Source organism: Hyla sarda, chromosome 6 (assembly GCF_029499605.1).
Source record: "Hyla sarda isolate aHylSar1 chromosome 6, aHylSar1.hap1, whole genome shotgun sequence".
In the NCBI taxonomy this organism is placed as follows: Eukaryota; Metazoa; Chordata; class Amphibia; order Anura; family Hylidae; genus Hyla; species Hyla sarda.
The window spans coordinates 84,125,940-84,152,204 of NC_079194.1; the positions used below are offsets into that span (position 1 = coordinate 84,125,940).

General features: G+C 44.7%; 1 protein-coding gene across 1 annotated transcript in view; it reads right to left on the minus strand.

Annotated features, from left to right (window-relative positions):
- The window catches only part of CARD19 (caspase recruitment domain family member 19), a 71,461-nt gene extending 51,627 nt beyond the window's left edge, over positions 1 to 19,834 (minus strand). The window contains exon 1 of the mRNA XM_056524346.1: positions 19,680 to 19,834. Coding sequence (XP_056380321.1) covers positions 19,680 to 19,692 — 13 coding nt within the window. The 5' untranslated portion in view covers positions 19,693 to 19,834. The remainder of the gene's footprint in view (positions 1 to 19,679) is intronic.
- Positions 19,835 to 26,265: the final 6,431 nt, after the last annotated feature.

A 26,265-nucleotide genomic window follows, 5' to 3' on the forward strand; every position in this document is an offset into this window, starting at 1 on the left:
GTAACACAAGTAACTATGGAACCTATAGCAAAACATGGAACATGGCCCTACCCCATCATCTCTAACAGCAACAGTTCAGAACATGACAAAAGTCTTTCAATCTCCCTAAGGCACAGGGATAATGCACAAAGGGATGTAACAGTACATTAATAATGTGTATAGTGATGTCACAGTAATTGTAGAATGTTCAAAGTGATGTCACAGTACAGTATAATACACAGGGCAATGTAATAGCACAGGGATAATGTACACAGTGATATCAAAGTACTGGAAAAATGCTTAATGATGTCACAGAACAGGAATAATACACAAAGTGTTGTCACAGGATAATGCACACTGTGATGTCACAGTACAGGGATAATGCACAATGAACAATGATGTGTCAGTACAGGGATCAAGCACAAAGTGGTGTGACAGTACAGGTATAATGTACACAGTGATGCCAGTATAATGTACACATTGATGTCACAGTATATGGATATTGCATAATGCCACAGTGTATAGCTTATGGGTTCTGGTGAGAATGTTCAGCTTGCAGGCTGTCCATAAACTTCAATACATATGATATTAAAACTGACCAACTAACATCATAGCAGGGCCCATGCGTCCGATGTAGTGGTTAAAAAGTACAGTATAAGTGAAACATGCAATTTTAGGTAATGTACCAACTAAAAAATAGAGAATAAAAAATATGGTATGTAGTATGTTTTAGTTGGTATATTACCTAAAATTGCATGTTTCACTTATACTGTATTTTTTAACCACTACATCGGACACGTGGGCCCTCATATGATGTTAGTTGGTCAGTTTTAATATCATATGTATTAAATAATGGAATTTTAACTAGCCATATCGCCTGATATTCACATTTTTTAGCTATATTCATACCTAGAAGGTCTGCATCCATCTGTTTTCGTTTTACTATATATTGACACGTAGTGTATTGAAGTCACCTCAGTATTTGTATTCATTCATCCAGATTTGTGATGTGAGCCTCCAGATTCTTGTGTCATATACTTTGGCTAAATTGTTGGGTCTTTTAAAGGAGTACTATGTTGGTTTTTTTTTATCTCCCTGTGCCCGGGCTGCAAAACTATACAAAACAAACTTTAAAGGACAACTGCAGCGCAATATACACTTATCCCCTATCAACAAGATAGGGGATAAGTGTTTGATCGTGGGGGGTCCGACCGCTGTGACCCCCCTCGATATCCCTAACGGGCGTCGCCATTAACGCTCATGGTGACGTAGCGTCGACCTAGAGGTCGATGGTGATGCCCTGTCTCCTCCCCGTCCCCATACAGTTCTATGGGGGAGACGGGGAGGCACGAACGCTACCTCCCCGCCTCTCCCATAGAGATGTATGGAGGAGGCGTGCCGGCTGCAACATCATGCTGTGACTGGCACGCCCCCAGCACGGGACAGCCGTGGCCCCGTACAGGAGATCACAGGGGGTCCCAGCGGTCGGACCCCCCGCGATCAAACACTTATCCCCTATCCTGATGATAGGGGATAAGTGTTAATCACGCTGCAAATGTCCTTTAAATCACCTGCCTACATTCCCCCGTTGCTCCGATATCAGTGTCCCGTTCTCCGGTCCCTGTCTTCTTCCGCTTCCTGCGGATCGGTGAGTCACGCTGCTCTCAGCTTATCACCGGCTGCAGCAATGCACCCCCAGTGCCGTTTCTTTGCTCACCATAGAGTATTAGTGACTCCTTTGTGCCCCACACAACATTAGTGTAATTCCCCCACAGTGCCTTTACAAAGAGATCTAGCCCATAAGTGCTCCCTTAAGTTAATAATGACCTTATGCACCCCCTACCCAAGTAATAATGCATGCTCTGTGTCCCATGTAAGGTGGCAGTCCCCCTCTGTATCCCTCACAAGGTTATAGTACCCTGTGTGCTTCTGTGTGCCCAGAAGGTTATCCTGCTCCTTATCTGTCCCAAAGTATATAATATTGTCCCCTCTATGTCTCCCATAAGGTAATAGTGCCCACAACCCCCGAGAAGTTAATATTGTCTCCTGTGTGCCCCAATAAAGTAATAGTATTCACCACTAAGTAACAGTGCTCTCTCTGTGCTCCTACTAGGAAACTGTGACCCCTCTGTGTCTCCCATAAGGTAGTAGTGCCCACTGCCCCCAGAAGGTTGTATTGTCTCCTGTGTGCTTTAAGAAGGTAATAGTGTGCATCACAAAGTTATAGTGCTTGTCTATGCCTCCCCTTTAAAGGGGTTTTCCACCATAAGGTGATTTTAGTACGTACCTGGCAGACAGTAATGGACATGCTTAGGAAGGATCTGCGCTTGTCCTGGGGATAAATGGCTATGTTGTGATATTACCCTAACACTGTGGCTCCTTTTTGTGAACTGGTAGTTCCTGTTTCAGTTTTCTTTTTTTGACTACATTATTCCATTTTCCTCCCTTCCACACATCAGCCACCCCACCTATTGAAACATAAATGAGCTGCATCCATTGAAAAGACCTGTGGTTTTCAATCAGGGTGCCTACAGCTGTTGCATTAGTTGCAGAAGTATCTTTCTCCCACTAAGCGATTGCTCCACCTATTGAAGCAGACAGGCTCCCTGTCATCAGCTGACTAGTGAGTCAGGTCTTGGTCGCATAGCAACCTGGGAAAAATCTGGGACAACAGTCATTTTGTATGCTGGTAAAAATAAATATTGGGGTGAAAATCACATAAGAATTGTGGAAAAACCATCACACACAGGTACAGACACTATATTATGAACTACACTAACGTTACAGCCCCTGTAGCATAGTCAAATAAAAAAATCCTGGAATACCCCTTTAAGCTCAACTTAGGTCCCCAAAATGGTAAAGACCGGTAAGGAAGGCAGATACAGGACACTCCTGGTGCCATGCATGGTGGGCTTTGTAGTTGCACTACTGGGAATAATGCACAAAATGATGTTACAGTACAGGTGTAATACAGACAGTGATGTTGAAATAACGGGATAATATACACACAGTGATGTCACAGTACAGGTATATTGTACAACGAGATACCACAATAATAGGAAAGAATGCACAGTAATGTCAGAGTACAGAGATATTGTACACAATAATGTCACAAAACAGAATAATTATACATAAGGATAATACACACCGCGATATCAATACCCAGAAATACCATATATATAAAAGGTCACCATGCTCACTATGACATCACAGCACGGGAAATTAACATAATGATGTCACAATTCAGGAATAATGCACGGAAATTGGCCCTCTTCATTGTTGTGCCCCATAGTAGCTGCCATGTGTGCTACCCTGATAGGCCTCACGGTTAACCAATGAACAAGCAAATACTAGTTTGTGTCGGGTCATTTTGGCCCTTCAAAAAATGATCTGCCATCAACCGCACAGCTCCTTGTGTAATGTGCGGTGACGGCTCGTTGAAGCAAAGTGAAACAATCTAGCATGTAATAGGCTCGGTAAACGAGTACCTATTTATAAGTTTAGCGCTCCTTTACTCATCTTCTCGATCATATAATAGGCCCTTAGGCTAGGTTTCTACTTTTTTGTGTATTTTTTGTTTTACAAAAACCTAGCCTTAGGCTTCCTTTACCATTGTTTGATAAATGTCCTCCTATTATGAACACATAATAGGGCCAGTCCCTGAGGAAGCGAAAGCGAAACAGCGTAGGAGTGGTCACAACGCTCTGGTATGTCAGTATAGCATGTTGTCTGATACTGGGGTGTGGCAGTGACTTCTTATCTTCTCTCCTTGACTGGCAGGCTGGTGGCGTGTTGGCTGCCATTCCTCTGTATGGTCTGCTCTTACATCCACCCGCCTGTCTATACTGTCCTGCGTTTACATCTGATAACCGACATTACATTGCTATACATTGGTTATCTGTATATATTCCCTGTATCTTTGTTACATATGTACCTATTGGGGGAGATTTATCAAAACCTGTGCAAAGGAAAAGTGGAGCAGCTGCCCATAGAAACCAATCAGATCGCTTCTTTCATTTTTAAAAAGGTGACTGAAAAATGAAAGAAGCGATTTGATTGGTTGCTATGGGCAACTGGTCAATGTTTCCTCTGCACAGGTTTTGATAAATCTCCCCCTATTGTTTATGAATTACCTTTACACACCTTATGTGAACATAACTCTAGATGTAGATGTTTCCTTTATGGGAATATGGTTATCTATTCAGTGCCAGTGCTCCGTGTACCATTTTTTCGGATTGCTGCTGATTCTTTTAGTGGATTTTTAATGTATTGTATCTAATAAAGTTTTTCTCTGATAATTATTTGGTGTTGTGTTAAGTGCTTGTAATATTGTATATATTGCTTGTAATATTGGTATTGTACATAATTGGACCCGGTTCACATAAATTTTACGGCCTGTTCTACGTTTTGTATCGTGCTCTAAGCCCAGTTCAATAACACTGTACAGTGGTCCCTCAAGTTACAATATTAATTGGTTCTGGGACGACCATTGTATGTTGAAACCATTGTATCAAAAGATGCCCAGTTGCCCATAGCAACCAATCAGATTGCTTCTTTCATTTTAACCAAGGCCTCTGCCAAGTGAAAGAAGCGATCTGATTGGTTGCTATGGGCAACTGGGCAACTTTTCCTTTGCACAGGTTTTGATAAATCTCCCCCCATAACTCTATGGAAACCTGGTAATTGGTTCTGAAGCCACAAAAATGTCATCCAAAAAATAGGAAAAAGGGAGGATTAAAGAAAAATAAGTAGATAACTAATATAGATGAAGCAAGTCCTAATATATAAAAGTAAGAACAATCTGCGGGGAGCTGTAATCACTGTCTATGTCAGTGTTTCCCAACCAGGGTGCCTCCGGCTGTTGCAAAACTACAACTCTCAGCATGCTGGGAGTTGTAGTTTTGCAAAAGCTTGAGGCACCCTGGTTGGGAAAGAATGGTTTATGTAGAGGACAGGAGCTTCTTCAGGGTCCTATACAGTACACACAGTGTCCAAAATGGAACCACCCTTACTTGGTGTCCAAAGGAGCAGCTAACCCTGGCACAGGTAAAGAGTAGTACAGAACTTGTCATTCCTCCCTGTACTGTAGGGGGCACTACCAGTCAGTAAGTGCATGCACTTCAGTAATAGAGAAGATTTACCAGAAAAAATGCCTATTCTGATTGGTCAGTTCTTCCAGTTGTGACACGTTTCACAGATCTGGACTGTCTGTAGTATTGTATGTTGAGTCTGGTTTCAACTTACAATGGTCCAGAAAAAAACATTGTATGTTGAAACTATTGTATGTTGAGGCCATTGTAAGTTTAGGGATCACTGTACTAGGTTGTGGGTGTTGCAGCTATTTCTTTTCATCTTTTTAATTATTTTTTTTTTTAATTAGTGAACTGTGAATTATTTAAGATTTTTGTAAAGAAAAAAAAATTCCTGTTGTCTAAACCTGTACTTATTCAAGTAAGCACTAGATGGCGCACAGATCCTGTAAATTGCTCAACTCAAGCCGTATGCCTAAATATATTTAATTATCAAGTGATGATCCTATTTATATACATATATTGTAAAATTCCATTTACAAGCTGGTCACACATCTGTCTAATTCTGGTCACTCTATCATATGGCGGAACAACAGGTGTTGTTCTGTATTAGCATAGATAATTACCTTAATAATTATGTTAATGAGTCTTATTATAAACAGGATAGTCTGTGAACCCCCCTAGTGAAAAGAAATAATTGGGTATTTGTCACCTGTCTGTTTCGGCAGAGAACTTATTATGTCCATAAAAACTCAGGAGCTGGTGTCTGGAAACCAAATGAGATGTTTTGGTGGCGGTATGTACCTTGTGATGGCTCACAACACCACGGGGACAATACCATCATTGTTACATGCAATTAACAGGAAAATTATAAAGGCATTGACTAAAATTGCAGCAAACATGTAGAGGACTTTAAGAAGTGATGAGTAATAATCTTTCCACTAATTAAAATCAGAGGTCGATTTAGGAGAAATAGATGCAGCTGTTTAAACAACAGGTTTTTCAATTAACCAAAATTTTGGGAATTAAATTGCATTTTTATAACTACAACATACAAGACAACCGAAGCCATAAAACGGTGTTTCCCAACCAGTGTGCCTCCAGTTGTTGCAAAACTACAATTACCAGCATGCCTGGACAGCCAAAGGCTGTGGGACAAAAAAATATTTTCAAATCAACTGGTGCCAGAAAGTTAAATAGATTTGTAAATTACTTCTATTAAAAAATATTAACCCTTCCAGTATTTATCAACTGCTGTATGCTCCAGAGGAAGTAGTGTCGTTCTTTCAAATTTGATCACATTGCTCTCTGCTGACACCTCTGTCTGAGCCAGGAACCGTCCAGAGCAGAAGAGGTTTGCTATGGGGATTTGCTTGTACTCTTGACAGTTCCTGACACGGACAGAGGTGTCAGAGAGCAATGTGGGCAGACTGAAAAGAACTAGAATACTTCATGTGGAGAATACAGCATCTGATAAGTACTGGAAGGATTAAGATTTTTAAATTGAAGTAATTTACAAATCTGTTTAGCTTTCTGGCACCGGTTGATTTGAAAACATTTGTTTTCCAATGGAGTGCCCCTTTAAAGGGAACCAATCATCAGATTTTACCCTATATAACGCTTGGTAAAACGTTATATAGGGTAAAATCTTTATTTTCACCATTCCCGGGGGATGCTCCTGCCCCCAGGGATGGTGAAGATATGAAGTTATAAACTAGTCACCGCCGCCGCCGTAAGTAGTCACCTGGGCGGGGAGCTTTTCTCACCAACTCCTGTTCTTCGGCCGGCAGTGACACCCCCTCCGCTTGATTGATGGGCCGCGTCATCACTCTGCTCCGTCTGTTCAGTGAGCGGAACAATGACGCGGCCCATCAATCAAGCGGAGGGGGCGTCGCTCCCGGCCGAAGAACGGGAGTAGATGAGAAGAGCTCCCCGCCCAGGTGACTACTTACGGCGGCGGCGGTGACTAGTTTATAACTTCATATCTTCACCATCCCTGGGGGCAGGAGCATCCCCCAGGAATGGTGAAAATAAAGATTTTACCCTATATAACGCTTTGCCAAGCATTAAATAGGGTAAAATCTGATGATTGGTTCCCTTTAAAGCGATTGTCCAATGAATAATAAATGTCTGAAAACCATAAAATTAATAAATGTGTGCACAAACAAACCATTTAGCTATTGAGTTAAATTGAACTCAATTGTAAAAGAAATGTCCGTTTCTTTAACCATATAATGTCCTTTGCATTTAAAAACTATGGACCAAAATAATGTGTGGAACAGGCCTTAAAATGGGATTCCATTTGCAGAATTACAATTAGAATTGAAAGTAACACATAAATTGTGGCTCTCTTTCACACACATAAATAGTACACTATACTGTACAAATAAATAGTACCCCAGATCCTTAAATTAAAGGGGTGTTCCAAGATTTTTTTTCATTCGACTGTGCTACAGGGGCTATAAAGTTAGTGTAGTTCATATTATAGTTTCTGTACCTGTGTTTGATGGCTAGTCTCGCAATTCTTACATGATCTTTGCCCTGGATGTTCATTTTTAGCAGCATACAAAATTAGTATTGTCTCGGGCCTTTACTAGGTTGCAGTGTGGCCAGAGACAATACATCAGTAGTCAGGTATTGAAAGGGAGTTTGTCTGTGCTTTAATAGGTGGAGTTACCGCTGGGTTGGAGGGAGATCATTCTCCACAGGGCTGAAGGGAGTTTCACAGCACGCATGGGGGAAGCCTAGTTGTGCTGCAATGGGTGGGGTGGCTGATGTGTGGGAGGGAAATACGTCACCTCCCACCAAGAAACAAGGGATCCTGGGGATTCTAGTTGGAGGAATGGCACAGAAACAGGAGATAGCCAGTTCACACAATCAAGCCAGCAGCATGATGGGGGACACAAGACTTGGCCATTTACCACCAACACAAGCACAGATTCATAGTAAGCATGTCCATTACTGGCTGATGGGTAATTAGCGAAGTCACTTTATGTTGAATGACCCCTTTATTGAGATCCAATAACCTTAAAGGGAATCTATCAGTCCTATTTCATGCTCAGAGCTGCAGATAGCTCATAACCTATTAATAAATAGGCAGCACTAGGGCACAGCACTCTTTGTCTGTTGATGTTGCAAAGAGAGGTCAGAAGGGAGAAGAGTAGCTACAGGAGCCCGTTTGGCAGGAAGCGTAGAGCAGACTGCAGGGAGGAGGAGTGCAAGCTGGATTACTACACATCACTCTTTATGCCGTGGTGTCCAGTTTTTATAACCTCCTGGGTTCAGGGGTCCTCAGTTAAGAGTGCCCTTAGCTACTCTGCTTAAAAAAGTAAAAAGTAGCTAGGCATTTACCTGGTGTAACATGGCACCACGACATCCCTGAAAACTACAAGTCACTTTATAGTTCTATGACATGTGAATGAGTTCAGCTAGAAGGTTTGTGTTATTTTATTGGCACAAATCTCCTTGGTGATTTCTAAACTTTTTACACTTTTTGGTAGGGGTACCCTATAACATTTATAATACATACAGTCATGACCATAAATGTTGGCACCCCTGAAATTTTTCAAGAAAAATAAGTATTTCTCACAGAGAATGGTTGCAGTAACACATGTTTTACTATACACATGTTTATTCCCTTTGGGGGAGATGTATCAATGTTGTTATTGGTAGACATTTTTTGTAGATCATTTTGGTTGGTCTAAATTTGGAGCAATTTCTCCAAATTTATCAAACTTGTGCAAGCCCCATGATAAATTTCGTGCAATGGTCTAAATCTCCACAAAGTTCTATTTGTAGACGTGTTCTACATCTCACAGGAAAAGTGGTGTATCCTGGACGCTGGGCTTTTGTTCTATTGTTTTTCAGGATTCCACTGAGGTTTTTTTTTGTCCACCAGCAAAAACGCCTGAAAAACGGTCCCAGCTTTTCCTGCATTTTGGTAATTTTTCTTGGGGGAGATTTATCAAAAACTGTACAGAGGAAGAGTAGTGCAGTTGCCCATGGCAACCAATCAGATTGCTTCTTTACAAAAATGAAAGGAGCAATCTGATAGGTTGCTATGGGCAACTGCACCGCTCTTCCTCTACATAGGTTTTGATTAATCTCTCCCCTTGTGTTTTTTCTTGCATTTTTGCTGGTGTGCGGAAACAAACATTTTTGTACCCTGTGTGCATTTTTTTCACTGCAGGTACTACTCCATGGGTCGGATGCAGAGCGCCCGCCCCACGGAGTGTAAGGAGGTAAGGAGTGATGTAAAGCATATACATATACAGGGTGGAGAGCATCACTACTTACCTCCGCCCACTGTATAGTATACAGGGGGCATAGTGTATCCATGTATACTATACAGGAGCCCAGCAAGGAAAGAGTTAACCCACACTGCAGTTCTGAGTTAAATCTTTGTGCGCTCTCCTGTATATACAGCCATCTATAGATGACTGTATATACAGGATACAGTAGGCAGACGAGAACAATTGGAGGCTCCCTGTTACACACTGCAGTATGGGCGCACTCCCCAGGTGAGATCGCAAATGATGTCCTAACCTTTTTTTTTTCTCATTTCAGATACGTGAATGGGGAGGACTACGTCAGATTCAGTGTATTGCGATGATGACCAGCTTTTTTTTTATGTCAATAAAAGGTTTAATGAGGGCTGTGTGGGGAGTGTTTTTTTTTTTTTTTAAATACATTTTTTTTTCAATGCCGGGCTTAGCGTTAGCCACAAAAACAGCTAGCGCTAACCCCCAATTATTACCCCGTTACCCACCGCCACAGGGTTGCCGGGAAGAGCCAGTACCAACAGGCCTGGAGTGTCAAAAATAGCGCTCCTGGCTGGGGTTATTTAGGTTGGGGAGAGCCAGTAACAATGGTCCTCGCCCACCCTGGTAACGTCAGGCTGTTGCTGATTGGTTGGTATCTGACTGACACTGAAAATATGGGGAACCACACACTTTTTTTTATTACAAAAAACAACAACACATAGGGTTCCCCATATTTTCAGTGTCAGTCAGACACCAACCAATCAGCAACCGCCTGACATTACCAGGATAGGCGAGGACCATTGTTACTGGCCCTCCCCAGCCTAAATAACCCCAGCCTGTTACCGCCTAGGGCAAGGAGCGCTATTTTTGATGCTCCGGGCCTGTTGGTAACGGCTCTTCCCGGCACCCCTGTGACGGTGAGTACCGGGGTAATAATTGGGGGTTAGCGCTAGCTGTTTTCGGGGCTAACGCTAAGCCCAGCTTAGTAATAAATTCCGTCTACAAGACGGCTTCCACTACTAAGCCTGACATTTTAATTATAAAAAACACAACACATGAAATAAAAAATGGATTTAAAAAAACACTCCCCCACAGCCCTCGTTAACCCTTTTATTGACATTAAAATAATGCTAGTCATCGTCACACTCCACCGAATCTCAGGTAGTCCTCTGCATTCACTTATCTGAAATGATAAGAAAATAAAAACACGGAAAATGGGTCAGTACATTTTTGCCGCTCTCCCCTGGGTAGAGCGCACATAATGCAGTGTGTTCCTAAAGAGGGAGCCTCCAATTGTTGCTAAACTACAACTCCCATCATGGGGGCTGTAGGTAAACAACAGCTGGAGTCTCCCTGTTTGGGAACACACTGCCAAAAAGGCTCTGTTCCCATTATGCAAAACGCATAATGAGAACAGAGCCATACTTACCACCCTGGCTTCAGGCCTGGACTGTGAAGCTCCGCCCCCTAATGATGTCATCACTAGGGGGCAGGGGCGGAGAAGTTGCAAGGGGTCTCAAGAGTGAGACCCCTGAGATCCGTCAGTCTGCCCTTGGACTACTACTCCCATCATGGGAAATTTTGTGTCCCATGATGGGAGTAGTTGTAGTACCGCAGTGCTGAGGGATGGCTCTTACACATCCCCCAGCTGCGAAACTGTATTGTGACTGTTAGGACTACTACTCCCATATGGACAGACTCTGTCCATGATGGGAGTTGTAGTCCTCGGGCTGAAGGACAGATCGCAGCAGGTCATTCTCCAGAGACCCACTGCGATCTGCATTTATTAACTTAAAAAGCCGGCGGCAACACTGCACTCCCCTCCACCCCTCCTCCTGTATACAGATGTCACGATTCATAATCCCCGCCGCCGGGAGAGGAGAGCTCTGATTGGTGGAGAGCTATTCACCACTATACACCAATCAGAGCTCCTGTCTTCTGGTGGGGATTATGAATTGTGACAGGTCTATACAGGGGAGCAGGTGGAGCCGCTTCTACAGTATATAATTGTTATGTGTACTGTACCCCCCCCCAGACTAATACTATAGTGAGCGCTGGGACCGCTGTGTGATTGACAGGTCCCCAGCCCAAGTGTCCGGCCCCACTGACCTTTATATGTTGTAAATCTTTATGATACACTCTGCCAGTCCTCCTCTTCATTCTTCTGATACCGGAGACGCGCGGCTTCTGTATCATAGTCTATAGACAGAGCAGACAACGGCAGGGGGCGCTCTGACTATAGTGAAAGCAGAAGCCGCGCGTCTCCGGTATCAGAAGAATGAAGAGGAGGACGGGCAGTGTGTATCATAAAGATTTATAACATATAAAGGTCAGTGGGGCCGGACACTTGCGCTGGGGACCTGTCAATCACACAGCGGTCCCAGCGCTCACTATAGAAGGGGTCAGTATTAGTCTGGGGGGGGGGGGGGGGGTACAGTACACATAACAATTATTTACTGTAGAAGCGGCTCCACTCGCTCCCCTGTATAGACCTGTCACAATTCATAATCCCCACCAGAAGACAGGAGCTCTGATTGGTGTATAGTGGTGAATAGCTTTCCACCAATCAGAGCTCCTGTCTCCCGGAGGCGGGGATTATGAATCGTGACATCTGTATACGGGAGCCAGCGGCAGCGCAGTGGAGCCGCATATACCGCCGGCTTTTTAAGTTAATAAATGCAGATTGCAGCGGGTCTCTGGAGAATGACCTGCTGCGATCTGTCCTTCAGCCCCAGGACTACAACTCCCATCATGGACAGAGTCTGTCCATGATGGGAGTAGTAGTCCTAACAGTCACAATAGAGTTCCGCAGACAGGGGATGTGCGTCTCTCAGCACTCCGGTACTACAACTACTCCCATTATGGGACAGATTCTGTCCCATGATGGGAGTAGTTGTAGTACTGCAGTGTTGAGAGACAGCTCCTGCATCCCCCACCTGCATCTTCCACCGTCTGCCATTTTCTACGAGTCCTTGCTAGCACTCTTAGGTTTAGACTACTTTTCTTGCAAAAAAGCGCAATTGCGCAAAAAAACCCATCTACTTTTTTTTTGCGCAATTGATAAATACCAGTCCACTGGATTAGGTGGTGTACGGTAGACCAAACTGGTGACAACTTTAGAAAACTGTCCACCAAAAAAAACGCAGCTCTATGCAAAAAAAGCGCAATTGCGCAAAATTTGTAGACGTGAAAAATGGTCTAAATGCAATGATACATGTCCCCCTTTGTGTGTATTGGAACTAAACCAAAAAAGGCAGGAAAAAAAGCAAATTGGACATAATGTCACACCAAACTCCAAAAATGGGCTGGACAAAATTATTGGCACCCTTTCAAAATTGTGGAAAAATAAGATTGTTTCAAGCATGTGATGCTCTGTTAAACTCACCTGTGGCAAGTAACAGGTGTGGGCAATATAAAAATAACACCTGAAAGCAGACAAAAAGGAGAGAAGTTCACTTAGTCTTTGCATTGTGTGTCTGTGTGTGCCACACTAAGCATGGACAACAGAAAGAGGAGAAGAGAACTGTCTAAGGACTTGAGAACCAAAATTGTGGAAAAATATCAACAATCTCAAGGTTACAAGTCCATCTCCAGAGATCTAGATTTGCCTTTGTCCACAGTGCGTAACATTATAAAGAAGTTTGCAACCCATGGCACTGTAGCTAATTTCCCTGGGCGTGAACAGAAGAGAAAAATTGATGAAAGGTGTCAACGCAGGATGGTTCGGATGGTGGATAAGTGTTACGCCGAGCGCTCCGGGTCCCTGCTCCTCCCCGGAGCGCTCGCGGCGTTCCTCTCTCTGCAGCGCCCCGGTCAGACCCGCTGACCGGGAGCGCTGCACTGACACTGCCAGCGGGGATGCGATTCGCATAGCGGGACCGCCCGCTCGCGAATCGCATCCCAAGTCACTCACCTGTCCCAGCCCCCGGCTGTCATGTCCTGGCGCGCGCGCCGCCGCTCCTTAGGGCACGCGCGTGCCAGCTCTCTAAGATTTAAAGGGCCAGTGCACCAATGATTGGTGCCTGGCCCAATCAGCCTAATTAGCTTCCACCTGCTCCCTGGCTATATTATCTCAGCATTCAGAGAGGTTGAGCCGTTGCCAGTGGATACGACCTGGTTGCTACCGCCGCTGCAAGACCATCCCGCTTTGCGGCGGGCTCTGGTGAAAACCAGTAGCAACTTAGAACCGGTCCACCGACATGGTCCACGCCAGTCCCTCTCTGGCACAGAGGATCCACCAGCCGAATCGTGACAGTAAGCAGCCCCAAACAAGTTCCAAAGATATTCAAGCTGTCCTGCAGGCTCAGGGAGCATCAGTGTCAGTGCGAACTATCTGTTGACGTTTAAATTAAATAAAACGCTATGGCGGGAGACCCAGCAGGACCTCACTGTTGACACAGAGACATAAAAAAGCAAGACTACATTTTGCCAAAATGTACTTGAGTAAGGCAAAATCCTTCTTGGAAAACGTCTTGTGGACAGATGAGACCAAGATAGAGCTTTTTGGTAAAGCACATCATTCTACTGTTTACCAAAAACGGATGGCCTACAAAGAAAAGAACACAGTACCTACAGTGAAATATGGTGGAGGTTCAATGATGTTTTGGGGTTGTTTTGCTGCCTCTGGCACTGGGTGCCTTGAATGTGTGCCAAGCATCATGAAATCTGAGGATTACCAATGGATTTTGGGTGGCACTGTACAGCCCAGTGTCAGAAAGCTGGGTTTGCGTCCGAGATCTTGGGTCTTCCAGCAGGACAATGACCCCAAACATACGTCAAAAAGCACCCAGAAATGGATGGCAACAAAGCGCTGGAGAGTTCTGAAGTGGCCATCAATGAGTCCAGATCTAAATCCCATTGAACACCTGTGGAGAGATCTTAAAATTGCTGTTGGGAAGAGGCGCCCTTCCAATAAGAGAGACCTGGAGCAGTTTGCAAAGGAAGAGTGCTGAGAGGTGTAAGAAGCTTATTGATGGTTATAGGAAGCGACTGATTTAAGTTATTTTTTCCAAAGGGTGTGCAACCAAATATTAAGTTAAGGGTGCCATTAATTTTGTCCAGCACGTTTTTGGAGTTTGGTGTGACATTATGTCCAATTTGCTTTTTTTCCTCCCTTTTTTGGTTTAGTTCCAATACACACAAAGGGGCCACAACTGGGACCAATGAATTATTTTAAACACACTGGGGGCAATTAATTATTATAAACACACTGGGACCAATGAATTATAATAGACATGCATGGGGGCATAAGTTTTAGGGACAAAGTAGTAGTTTAATCCCTTAACGACGAAGGACGTATATTTATGCCCTCCGCTGGCTCCCGCAATATGCCGCGGGGTCACGCGTTGTCCCCGCGGCATATCGGGTCGGTTCCGGCGGCTATCAATGGCCAGGACCTGCGGCTAATACAGGACATCACTGATTGCGGTGATGCCCTGTATTAACCCTTCAGACGCGGCGATCAAAGCTGATCGCCGCGTCTGAAGTAAAAGTGACCCGGGCTGTTCGGGACCGCCGCGGTGAAATCGCGGCGTCCCGAACAGCATACAGGACACCGGGGGGGCCCTTACCTGCCTCCTCAGTGTCCGATCGACGAATGACTGCTCTGTGCCTGAGATCCAGGCAGAAGCAGTCAAGCGCCGATAACACTGATCACAGGCGTGTTAATATACGCCAGTGATCAGCATAGGAGATCAGTGTGTGCAGTGTTATAGGTCCCTGTGGGAGCTATAACACTGCAAAAAAAAAAGTGTTAATAAAGGTCATTTAACTCCTTCCCTAATAAAAGTTTGAATCACCCCCCTTTTCCCATAAAAAAAATAAAATAGTGTAAATAAAAATAAACATATGTGGTATCGCCGCGTGCCTAAATGTCCGAACTATAAAAATATATCGTTAATTAAACCGCACGGTCAATGGCGTACACGTAAAAAAATTCCAAAGTCCAAAAAAGCGTGTTTTACCATTAAAAAATGAATAAAAATGATCAAAAAGTCGATCAAAACAAAAATCGTACCGATAAAAACTTCAGATTGCGGCGCAAAAAATTAGTCCTCATACCGCCCTGTACGTGGAAAAATAAAAAAGTTATAGGGGTCATAAGAGGACATTTTTAAACGTATAAATTTTCCTGCATGTAGTTATGATTTTTTCCAGAAGTACGACAAAATCAAACCTATATAAGTAGGGTATCATTTTAACCGTGTGGACCTACAGAATAAAGATAAGGCATCATTTTTACCGAAATATGCACTGCATAGAAACGGAAGCCCCCAAAAGTTACAAAATTGCGTTTTTTCTTCGATTTTGTCACACAATGATTTTTTTCCGTTTCGCCGTGAATTTTGGGGTAAAATGACTAATGTCACTGGAAAGTAGAATTGGTGACGCAAAAAATAAGCCATAATATGGATTTTTAGGTGGAAAATTGAAAGGGTTATGATTTTTAAAAGGTAAGGAGGAAAAAACAAAAGTGCAAAAACTGAAAAACCTTGCGTCCTTAAGGGGTTAAGGACCAGAGCATTTTTTGCACATCTGACCACTGTCTCTTTAAGCATTAATGACTCTGGGATGCTTTTACTTATGAATTTGATTCTGAGATAGTTTTTTTGTGACATATTCATTTTCGTTGATACTTGCATCATTTCTTGGTGAAAAATTCCATTGCATTTTTCTAACTTTGAAGCTCTCTGCTTGTAAGGAAAATAGACATTCCAAATAAATGATATATTGATTCACATATACAATATGTCTACTTTATGTTGGCATCATAAAGTTGACATATTTTTACTTTTGGAAGACATCAGAGGGCTTCAAAATACAGCAGCACAAAATTTTCAAAATCGGAATTTTTCAGGGACCAGTTTAGTTTTGAAGTGGATTTGAAGGGCCTTCATATTATAAATACCCAATTAATGACCCCATTATAGAAACTGCACCCCTCAAAGTATTCAAAATGGCATTCAGTAAAAGTGTGTTAACCCAGGAATAGCAGCAATGTGAAGGAGAAAATTCAAAATCTTCATTTTTTACACTAACATGTTCTTGTAGGTCCAGTTTTTGAATTTTTACAAGGGGTAAAAGGAGAGAAATCCCTTCAAAATGTGTAACCCAATTTCTCTCAAGTAAGGAAATACCTCATATGTGGATGTAAAGTGCTCTGTGGGTGCACTAGAGGGCTCAGAAGGGAAGGAGCGACAATGGGATTTTGGAGAGTGAATTTTGCTGGAATGTTTTTTGGGGGGCATGTCACATTTAGGAAGCCCATGGTGCAGAGCAGCAAAAAAAAACAGCAACAACAAAAAAAAAACACATGGTATACTATTTTGGAAACTACACCCCTCAAGGAAAGTAACAAGGGGTACAGTGAACCTTAACATCCCACAGGTGTTTTACGACATTTCGTTAAAGCCGGATGTGTAAATGAATTTTTTTTTCACTAAAATGCATTTTTTTTCTCCAAATGTAAAATTTTTACAAGGGGTAATAGGAGAAAATGCCCCCCAAAATGTGTAGCCCCATTTCTTCTGAGTATGGAAATACCCCATGTGTGGACATCAAGTGCACTGCGGACTCACTACAATGCTCAGAAGAGAAGAAGTCACATTGAGCTTTTGGAGAGAGAATTTGTTTGGAATGGAAGTTGGTAGCCATGTGCGTTTACAAAGCCCCCATGGTGCAAGAACAGTGGAACCCCCCCACCACTACCACCCCACATGTGACCCCATTTTGGAAATTGCACCCCTCACAGAATTTAATAAGGGGTGCAGTGAGCATTTACACCCCCACTGGCTTTGGCAGATCTTTGGAACAGTGGGCTGTGCAAATGAAAAAAATTTTTTTTTCCATTTTCACGGACCACTGTTCCAAAAATCTGTCAGACACCTGTGGGGCGTAAATGCTCACTGTACCCCTTATTACATCACATGAGGGGTGCAGTTTCCAAAATGGGGTCACATGTGGGGGGGTCCACTGTTCTGGCACCATGGGGGCTTTGTAAACACACATGGCCTTCAATTCCGGACACATTCTCTCTCCAAAATCCCAATGGCGCTCCTTCTCTTCTGAGCATTCACATATGGGGAATTTCCATATTTAGAAGAAATGGAGTTACTAATTTTATGGGGCTTTTTTTCCTATTTACCCGTGTGAAAATGAAAAATGTAGGGTAACACCAGCATTTTAGTAAAAAAAAATGTTTTTTCATTTTCACATCCAACTTTAACGAAAATTCGTCAAACACCTGTGGGGGTGTTAAGGCTCACATGTGGGTATTTATTTTATTGTGTTTATGTCAGAACCGCTGTAAAATCAGCCATCCTGTGCAAATCACCAATTTAGGCCTCAAATGTACATAGTGCTCTCTCACTCCTGAGCCCTGCTGTGCGCCCGCAGAGCATTTTATGTCCACATAATGGGTAATTTCATACTCAGGAGAAATTGCGTTACACATTTTAGGGGTCTTTTTTCCTTTTTCCTCTTGTGAAAGTATGGGGGCAACATTTTTTTTTTTTTTTTACAATAACATGCTGGTGTAGAACCCAACTTTACCTTTTCATAAGGGGTAAAAGGAGAAAAAGCCCCCCAAACTTTGTTAGGCAATTTCTCCCGGGTACGGAAATACCCCATATGTGGCCGTAAAGTGTTGCCTTGAAATACGACAGGGCCCTGAAGTGAGAGCGCGCCATGCGCGTTTGAGGCCTAAATTAGGGATTTGCATAGGGACAGACCTGGATGCAAGAATTACACTCCGATACCAAAATTACGCTACGGCAGTGTTTCCCAAACAGGATGCCTCCAGCTGTTGCAAAACTCCCAACATGCCTGGACAGTCAATGGCTGTCCGACAATACTGGGAGTTGTTGTTTTGCAACAGCTGGAGGCTCAGTTTTGGAAACAGTGCAGTACTAGACGTTTTCATTTTTATTGGGGGGGGGGGGGTGGTATGTGTATATGTATTGTTTTACCCTTTATTTTGTGGTGTAGTGTAGTGTAGTGTTTTTTTAGGGTACATTCATTCGGGCAGGGGTTTACAGCGAGTTTCCCGCTGGGAAAATTTGCTACATCTCAAACTTGCAGCGAAAAACTCACTGTAAACCCCTGCCCGAGTGCATGTACCCTGTACATTCACATGCAGGGGGGCTGGCGAACCTCTAGCTGTTGCAAAACTACAACTCCCAGCATGCCCTTTGGCTGTCCGTGCATGCTGGGGGTCGCAGTTATGCAACAGCTGGAGGCACACTGGTTGCAAAACACAGAGTTTGTTACTTACCTCAGTGTTTCGTAACTGGTGTGCCTCCAGCAAGTCTACATCTCCCAGCATGTGCGGTCTATCAGTGCATGCTGGGAGTTGTAGTTTGCAACAGCTGGAGGCACATTGGTTGCGAAACACTGAATTAGGTAACAAACTCACAGTGTTTCTCAACCAGTGTGCCTTCAGCTGTTCAAAAGCAACAACTCTCAGCATGCAGTGACAGGCGAAAGGGCATGCTGAGACTTGTAGTTATGCAACAGTTAGAGGCACACTACTACAACTATCTGCATTCCCTTTGGCTGTCCGTGCATGCTCGTAGTTGCAGTTATGCAACAGCTGGAGGCACACTTTTTCATAGAAAAAACGTGCCTCTAGCTGTTGCATAACTACCACCCCCAGCTTGCACAAACTACCAAACAGCATGCTGGGAGTTGTAGTTGTGCCTTCTGCTGTTGCATAACAACAACTCCCAGCATGCCCTTTTGTGCATGCTGGAAGTTGTTGCTAAGCAACAGCAGGAGGCCAGCCTTACCTCCTGCTGCTCCTGCCTGCCTGCCGCCGCCTCACTCCTGGGGCCCCAATCTTTCTGCCGATGGCAGGGATTGGGGGCCCCATGCCAGGTAAAGACTCTCGGCATCTGAGCTCACCCTCCGGAGTAGGGGCGGAGCGGGTGACGTTAAGGACACCCCCACAGCAGAAGTCCTGATTCGTAGACCGGTAACGGCCGGTAAACAGGACGATCGTGAGGTGGCACCAGGAATCGCAGCAAAACGTTGACCTGAATTGATCAGTGATTTCTGGCGATCGCCGACATAGGGGTTTGCACGGGGTGCCTGCTGAATGATTTCAGCAGGCATCCCGGTCCCACCCCTGCCTGGTGAGTGGTGGGGACCAGAATTCCCACGGGCGTACAGGTACGCCCTTGGTCCTTAAGCACCTGGACGTCAGGGCATACCTGTATGCCCTTGGTCCATAAGGGGTTAATCCTGACCAAGTATCCAATTTAATTTGTGCGGGTATATTCACATGTACAGTATCCTGTGCAAATTTGATGTGTTGGATTTGTAACTGCAAATTAGAAGCTGTTCTCAGTCATTTACTTTACACTGAGATATGCAGCAGAAAATACTGTGCATCAAAGCTGTGTGAACGTACCCTTAAAATGCATCTACAAACTCGCAAGAAACCTCCACCATTCTTCATATTTGCTTGCAGACACTCCTTATTGTACTATTCTCCAGCCCTTCTGTAACAGCCAAATATTTCAAATTTCGACTCATCAGTCCAGAGCACCTGCTGCCACAAAATGCCTGCGAGGAGACATATCATTATAGATCATGGTGCCAAGCTTTAGAATATTAATCTGTATAATGAGCTTTGTCTGCTATAATTACATGTTTATTCAATTAGCACGATATGTCATTGCTCCTTTCCCCGGCCCTCTAACAGAGCTGCCTTCCTCAAGTGCTGTAGGGAGGTCCGTATTTCTTAGGGGCCCAAATGTGATTGTAGCTCCTGGGGCTGGCAAAGACAACACATTATAACAGTTAATGTTTATACAGCTCCCTGGGAAAACTCTATGAAAAAAAATTGTTGAGCTGGACCAAATTTAAATGACCAAACTTAAATCACCATATGATTCTATAATGTTTAAATTTTATTTTAAAACAAGCTGAAGGGCGGTGCAGTTTGGATCTTGTGACCATAATAAGGTTATGAAACTGGATTTATAAACATGAGAATGTGTTTTGGAACATCACTACAGCTTCTTTGTTCCCTCATTGTTATACAGTCATGGCTGTAAATGTTGGCACTAGAGATCAGCGAATTTTGGAAAAATTCTATTCGGCCGATTTGCCGAATAATAAAAAAAAAAAATTGATTCGATCCAAATAAATTTTCGGGAATTTTTTTTATTATTAATGTATTTTAATAATGTGTTTAATAAAGTGTGTGTGTGTGTACTACTAGTATTTATGCAACTGTGAACACGAGCTATTGAAAAAGGGGACCTGGCTCCCCGAAACGCGTATAGCCACAGCCATCAACCATACATCTGCTCATACCCCAGTGCTGGCAAGTCTGAAGATCCCCTCATACTGTAAAAATGGGACCGCAGATACAGTAAGTGAGCGCACACTCCCAAGACCGCTCATACCCCGCTGGCCAGCTGTCATCCATCCTGTCCTAAGATCTGAGACCCGGCATATCATATATTGGCAGCACCGGTAAGGGGCACTGTGTGCCAACCCCTATCCCACTTGAGACTTTCCATCCATTATCCCTGTGCTGTCAGGGTAAAGTGGGCAGCTAATAGGGGGTCTCCAGCGCTGCAGAGTGCACCAGACAAATACATCTTGAGCATTTCAAGTAAGAGTGACATAACCGCAATCCCCATCCCACTCATAACTTACCATCCCTGCCAGGGTAGAGTGGGCAACTTATAAGGGGTCTACAGCACTGCAGAATGCATTAGTCTGACGCACATCAGTCCTCTTCAGCGCTCCCAACTACGGCACGGCGCCATGCATATCATCTCTGCAAGAGACTATCTAGCAACTGTTCTGTTGCCTTGAAGCGTTACACTTGCCTCCAATGCCAAAAATACTGTATGTCAGTTTTCCCCAAACAGGGTGCCTCCAGCTGTTGCAAAACTCTCAACATGCCTGGACAGTCAATGGCTGTCCGGCAATACTGGGAGTCGTTATTTTGCAACAAATGGAGGCTCCATTTTGGAAAAACTGACGTACAAGATGGTTTTTATTTTTATTGGGGGGGCGGCGACAGTTTAAGGGTGTAGTGTATATGTAATGTTTTACTCTTTATTTAGGGTTAGTGTAGTGTTTTTAGGGTACATTCACACGGGTGGGGGTTTACAGTGAGTTTCCCGCTGCAGCGGAAAATTTGCTGCATCTCAAACTTGAATTGGGACACTTACTGTAAACCCCCGCCCGTGTACATTCACATGGGGGGGGGGGGGGACTACAACTCCCAGCATGCACTGACAGAGAGTTGTAGTTATGCAACAGCTAGAGGCAAACTGGTTGGGAAACACTGTGTTAGGTAACAGACTACCGCGGTATTTCCGCACCACTGTCTGTTTCCGAACTCAGTGTTTCCCAACCCGTGTGCCTCCAGATGTTGCAAAACTACAACTCCCAGCATGCAAGGTCTGTCAGCGCATGCTGGGAGTTATAGTTTTGCAACAGCAGGAGGCACATGGGTTGGGAAACACTGAGTTGGGAAACAGACATGGTTTCCCAACCAGTGTGCCTCCAGTTGTTGCAATACTACAACTCCCACCATGCCCAGACAGCCGAAGGGCATGTTGGGAGTTATAGTTATGCAACAACTGGAGGAGAACAATTTGGAGACCACTGTCTAGTGGTCTCCAAACTGTAGTCCTGCAGATGTTGCAATACTTCAACTCCAAGCATGCCCAGACTGCCCAGGCATGCTGGGAGTTGTAGTTCGGCAACATCTGAAGTGCCAGATGTTACCAAACTACAACTCCCAGCATGCCTGGACAGTCTCAGCATGCTTTGAATTGACATCTGGAGCGCTACAGTTTGGAGACCACTGTATAGTGGTCTCCAAACTGTGCCCTTCCAAATGTTGCAAAACTAAAACTCCCAGCATGCTGAGACTGTCCAGCCATGCTAGGAGTTGTAGTTCTGCAACATCTGAAGGGCCAAATGTTACTGAACTACAGACCCAGCATGCCTGGACTGTCTGGGCATGCTGGGAGTTGTAGTTTTGAAACTCCTAGAAGCAGCAGTGAAGATCACTTTACAACGATCTTCACTGCGGCATCCGACACCGCCGCCGCACCACTTGCCTGATGCCGGTCCCTGGTCCCCGCATGATACCAGGTAACTGCCGCCGGTCCCCCACCCGCCGCCCCCGTGCATTCATGGCCCCCGCACCTCGCCGCCATCTTCCCCCGCTCTGCCCAGACATCCAGAAATGAACTTTCACCCCCCCCCACACCTGCCCTGCGATTCAACGGTCACTCATGATCGGCCAATCGCAGGGAATAGGAGGAGGTGGCACCCCTGCCATCAGAGACCCGATCAGCCCGGAATCGCCACAAGTCGCCGACCCCCCCCCCCAGTTCTCTCAGGACCCCCTCCCCCAGGTATTTGCACTGGATGTGCGTGGCGGGGACCGAAATTCCCATGGGCATGCAGGTACGCCCTTGGTCCTTAAGTACCAGGGAGCAAGGGCATACCTGTACGCCCTTCGTCCCCAAGAGGTTAAAGGGGTACTCTGGTGGAAAACATTTCATAAATCCACTGGTGCCAGAAAGTTAAACAGATTTGTAAATTACTTCTATTAAAAAATCTTTACCCTTCCAGTCCTTTTAAGCAGCTGTATTCTACAGAGAAAATTATTTTCTTTTGGATTCTTTTTTTGTCTTGTCCACAGTGCTCTCTTGCTGACACCTGATGCCCGTATCAGGAACTGTCCAGAGCAGCATAGGTTTGCTATGGGGATTTCCTCCTGCTCTGGACAGTTCCTGATACGCGCATCAGGTGTCAGCAGAGAGCACTGTGGACGAGACAAAAAATAAATAAAAAATAAAAAAAAGAATTTCCTCTGTAGCATAAAGCTGCTAAAAAGTACTGGAAGGGTAAAGATTTTTTAATTGAAGTAATTTACAAATCTGTTTAACTTTCTGGCTCCAGTTGATTTGGAAAAAAAAAATGTTTTCCACTGGAGTACCCCTTTAACCCGATAACGACCATGGACGAGTATAGACGTCCAGGTTGGCGGGCGTTCCCGCACCTGGACGTCTATACTCGTCCATTCTTCTCGTGGGTGCTGCCCAGTGCACCCACGAGATCGCGGCAGGGACTCGGCTGTATCACACAGCCGGGACCCTGCTGCACTGCCAGGACCGAAAGTAAACTTCGGTCCCGGCAGTTTTAACCCTTACAGCCGCGGTCGGAAGTGACCGCGGGCAGTAAGGAGTTCTGACTGAGGGAGGGGGCTCCCTCTGTCTCTCCTGCAGCGCATCGCGATCGCGGGGTGCTGCTGCATACCTGGGCTGCCGGGGGTCCTACAAAGACCCCCAGGTCTGCCCTGGGTATTGCCTGCCAGTGAAATATGCTGCCTGCTAGTGAAAACTGGCAGGCAGCATATAACTGCAATGCTTTGGAATACTAAGTATTCCAAAGCATTAAAAAGTGTAAAAATAAATAAATAAATAAAATAAAAGTGTAAAAATAAAAAAAAATGTAATAAAAGTGTAAAAAAATATATATATTAAAAATACATTTATTAAATGAATCTAATAAAAAAAAAAAGCATAATGTGTAGGATCGCATTGGCGGACATCCGCAGCATGTAATATGCTGCGGATGTCCGCCACGTGATCCTACACATTATGCAGCAGTCACGGTAATGAGCTCGCTGCTGCGGCTGGGTAGCTTTGTGCGTCCACTCATAGCGGCGGATTTTCCGCTAGCAGTCATGAGCGGACACACTGAGCTACCCAGCCGCAGCAGTAATGGATATATTCGCCATGAGCGGGCGCTTATTCCCACAACATGGCGGATATATCCATCAGGAGCCTTAACTGTCACAGACAGAAGCGTTATACTGCCAGCCGACCAGCCAATAATTTGTAGGGGTGCGGTATATAAATGGGGTCACTTGTGGGGGTGGGGGTACTGTTCTGCCCTGAAAGCCAAATGGCGCTCCTCTCCTTCTGAGTCCTACCACGCGGCCAAGGAACCATATATGGCCAAAGCGGGGGTATTTCCGAACATGGGACAAGCAGCTAAATAAAATATAGGGTGCATTTCTTTCAATATCAGAAGTGATGTACAAAAAATATGCCCCCCAAATGATGCATTTGTGAAAAATAGCAATTTTCGAATTTTTAACACTGACTTTGTAATAATTCCTGCCAAAAAACTATGGTGTTAAAATGCTCACTGTACCCCCTAGCGAATACCTTGAGCGGTCTAGTTTTTAAAATGGGGTCATTTGGGGGGGGGGTGTTCCTATGTTCTACTACCTTTTAATTTCTGCAAACCTTGCATAGCACATAAAAAAAGATGTACTTTTCAAATTTTCAAAATTTTCAAAATTTCAAGTTAAATTGTTAGGGTTCTAACTACCGTATTTATCGGCGTATAACACGCACTTTTTAGGCTAAAATTTTTAGCCTAAAGTCTGTGTGCGTGTTATACGCCGATACACCCCCAGGAAAGGCAGGGGGAGAGAGGCCGTCGCTGCCCACTTCTCTCCCCCTGCCTTTCCTGGGGTCTAGAGCGCTGCTGTCGGCCCTTTTCACCCCCTGGTTATCGGCGCCGCTGCCCGTTCTGTCCCCCTGACTATCGGTGCCGGCGCCGATAGCCAGGGAGAGAGAAGCGGCGCCGACAGCCGGGGGAGAGAACGGGCAGCGGCACCCATTGCCGGCGCCGCTGCCCCGTTGCCTCCCCCCATCCCCGGTGGCATAATTACCTGAGTCCGATCCGCGCTGCTCCGCTGCTCCAGGCCTCCATCGTGCGTCCCCGGCGTCATTGCTATGCGCTGAACGGCGCGGCGCTCTGACGTCATGCGCCGCGCCGTGCATAGCAATGACGCCGGGGACGCACGACGGAGGCCTGGAGCAGCGGAGCAGCGCGGCGCCGATAACCAGGGGGTGAAAAGGGCCGACAGCAGCGCTCTAGACCCCAGGAAAGGCAGGGGGAGAGAAGCGGGCAGCGACGGCCTCTCTCCCCCTGCCTTTCCTGGGGGTATATCGGGGTATACACGCGCACACACGCACCCTCATTTTTTCATAGATATTTGGGTAAAAAACTTTTTTTACCCAAATATCCGTGGTAAAATGAGGGTGCGTGTTATAGGCCGGTGCGTGGTATACCCCGATAAATACGGTAATTTAAAATGTTAATTAAAAACTAAAAAATGACGTCAAAATAAAGTAGACATCTGAAAGTATAAGTTTCATGAACTATTTGGTCAGTAAGTATAAATATATGCAACCAATTAGTGTTAAAATAGCAAAAAATCGTAATTTTTTTGTAAAAATTTCATGATTTTTTGCATTGTAAAAAAAAACTACAAATGATATCGGCTTACTTTTACTATGTACATGAAGGACAACTTGTGACAAAAAAACAATGTCAGAATTATCGTGATTGGCAAAACGTTACCAGAGTTATTCTCTAATAAAGACAGACATCCCCGATTTGAAAAAACAGGCCTGGTCTTTCAGGGGCGTACAGGTTTATTTGCATTGGTCCTTAAGGGGTTAAGGTGAAAATGGGCTTGGTCCTTAAGGGGTTAATGGTGTCCTCAATGCTGTGAAATACAGGCAGATACTTGGCATGTCCCTCCTTTATCCACACCATATCCCCCTCCTCAGCATGTCTCCATTCATCTGTATCATGTTTCCCCTCCTCAGTATGTCCTCCATCCATCCACAATGTCCCCTGCTCTCCTCAGCATGTCTCTGACACATCCACACTGTGTCCCCTCTCCTCAGCATGTGCATCGTTCATTCGCACCATGTTTTCCCTCCTCAGCATGTGCATCGTTCATCCGCACCATGTTTTCCCTCCTCAGCATGTCTCCATTCATCTGCACCATGTTTTCCCGCCTCAGCATGTCTCCATTCATCCGCACCATGTTTTCCCTCCTCAGCATGTGCATCGTTCATCCGCTCCATGTTTTCCCTCCTCAGCATGTGCATCATTCATCCGCACCATGTTTTCCCTCCTCAGCA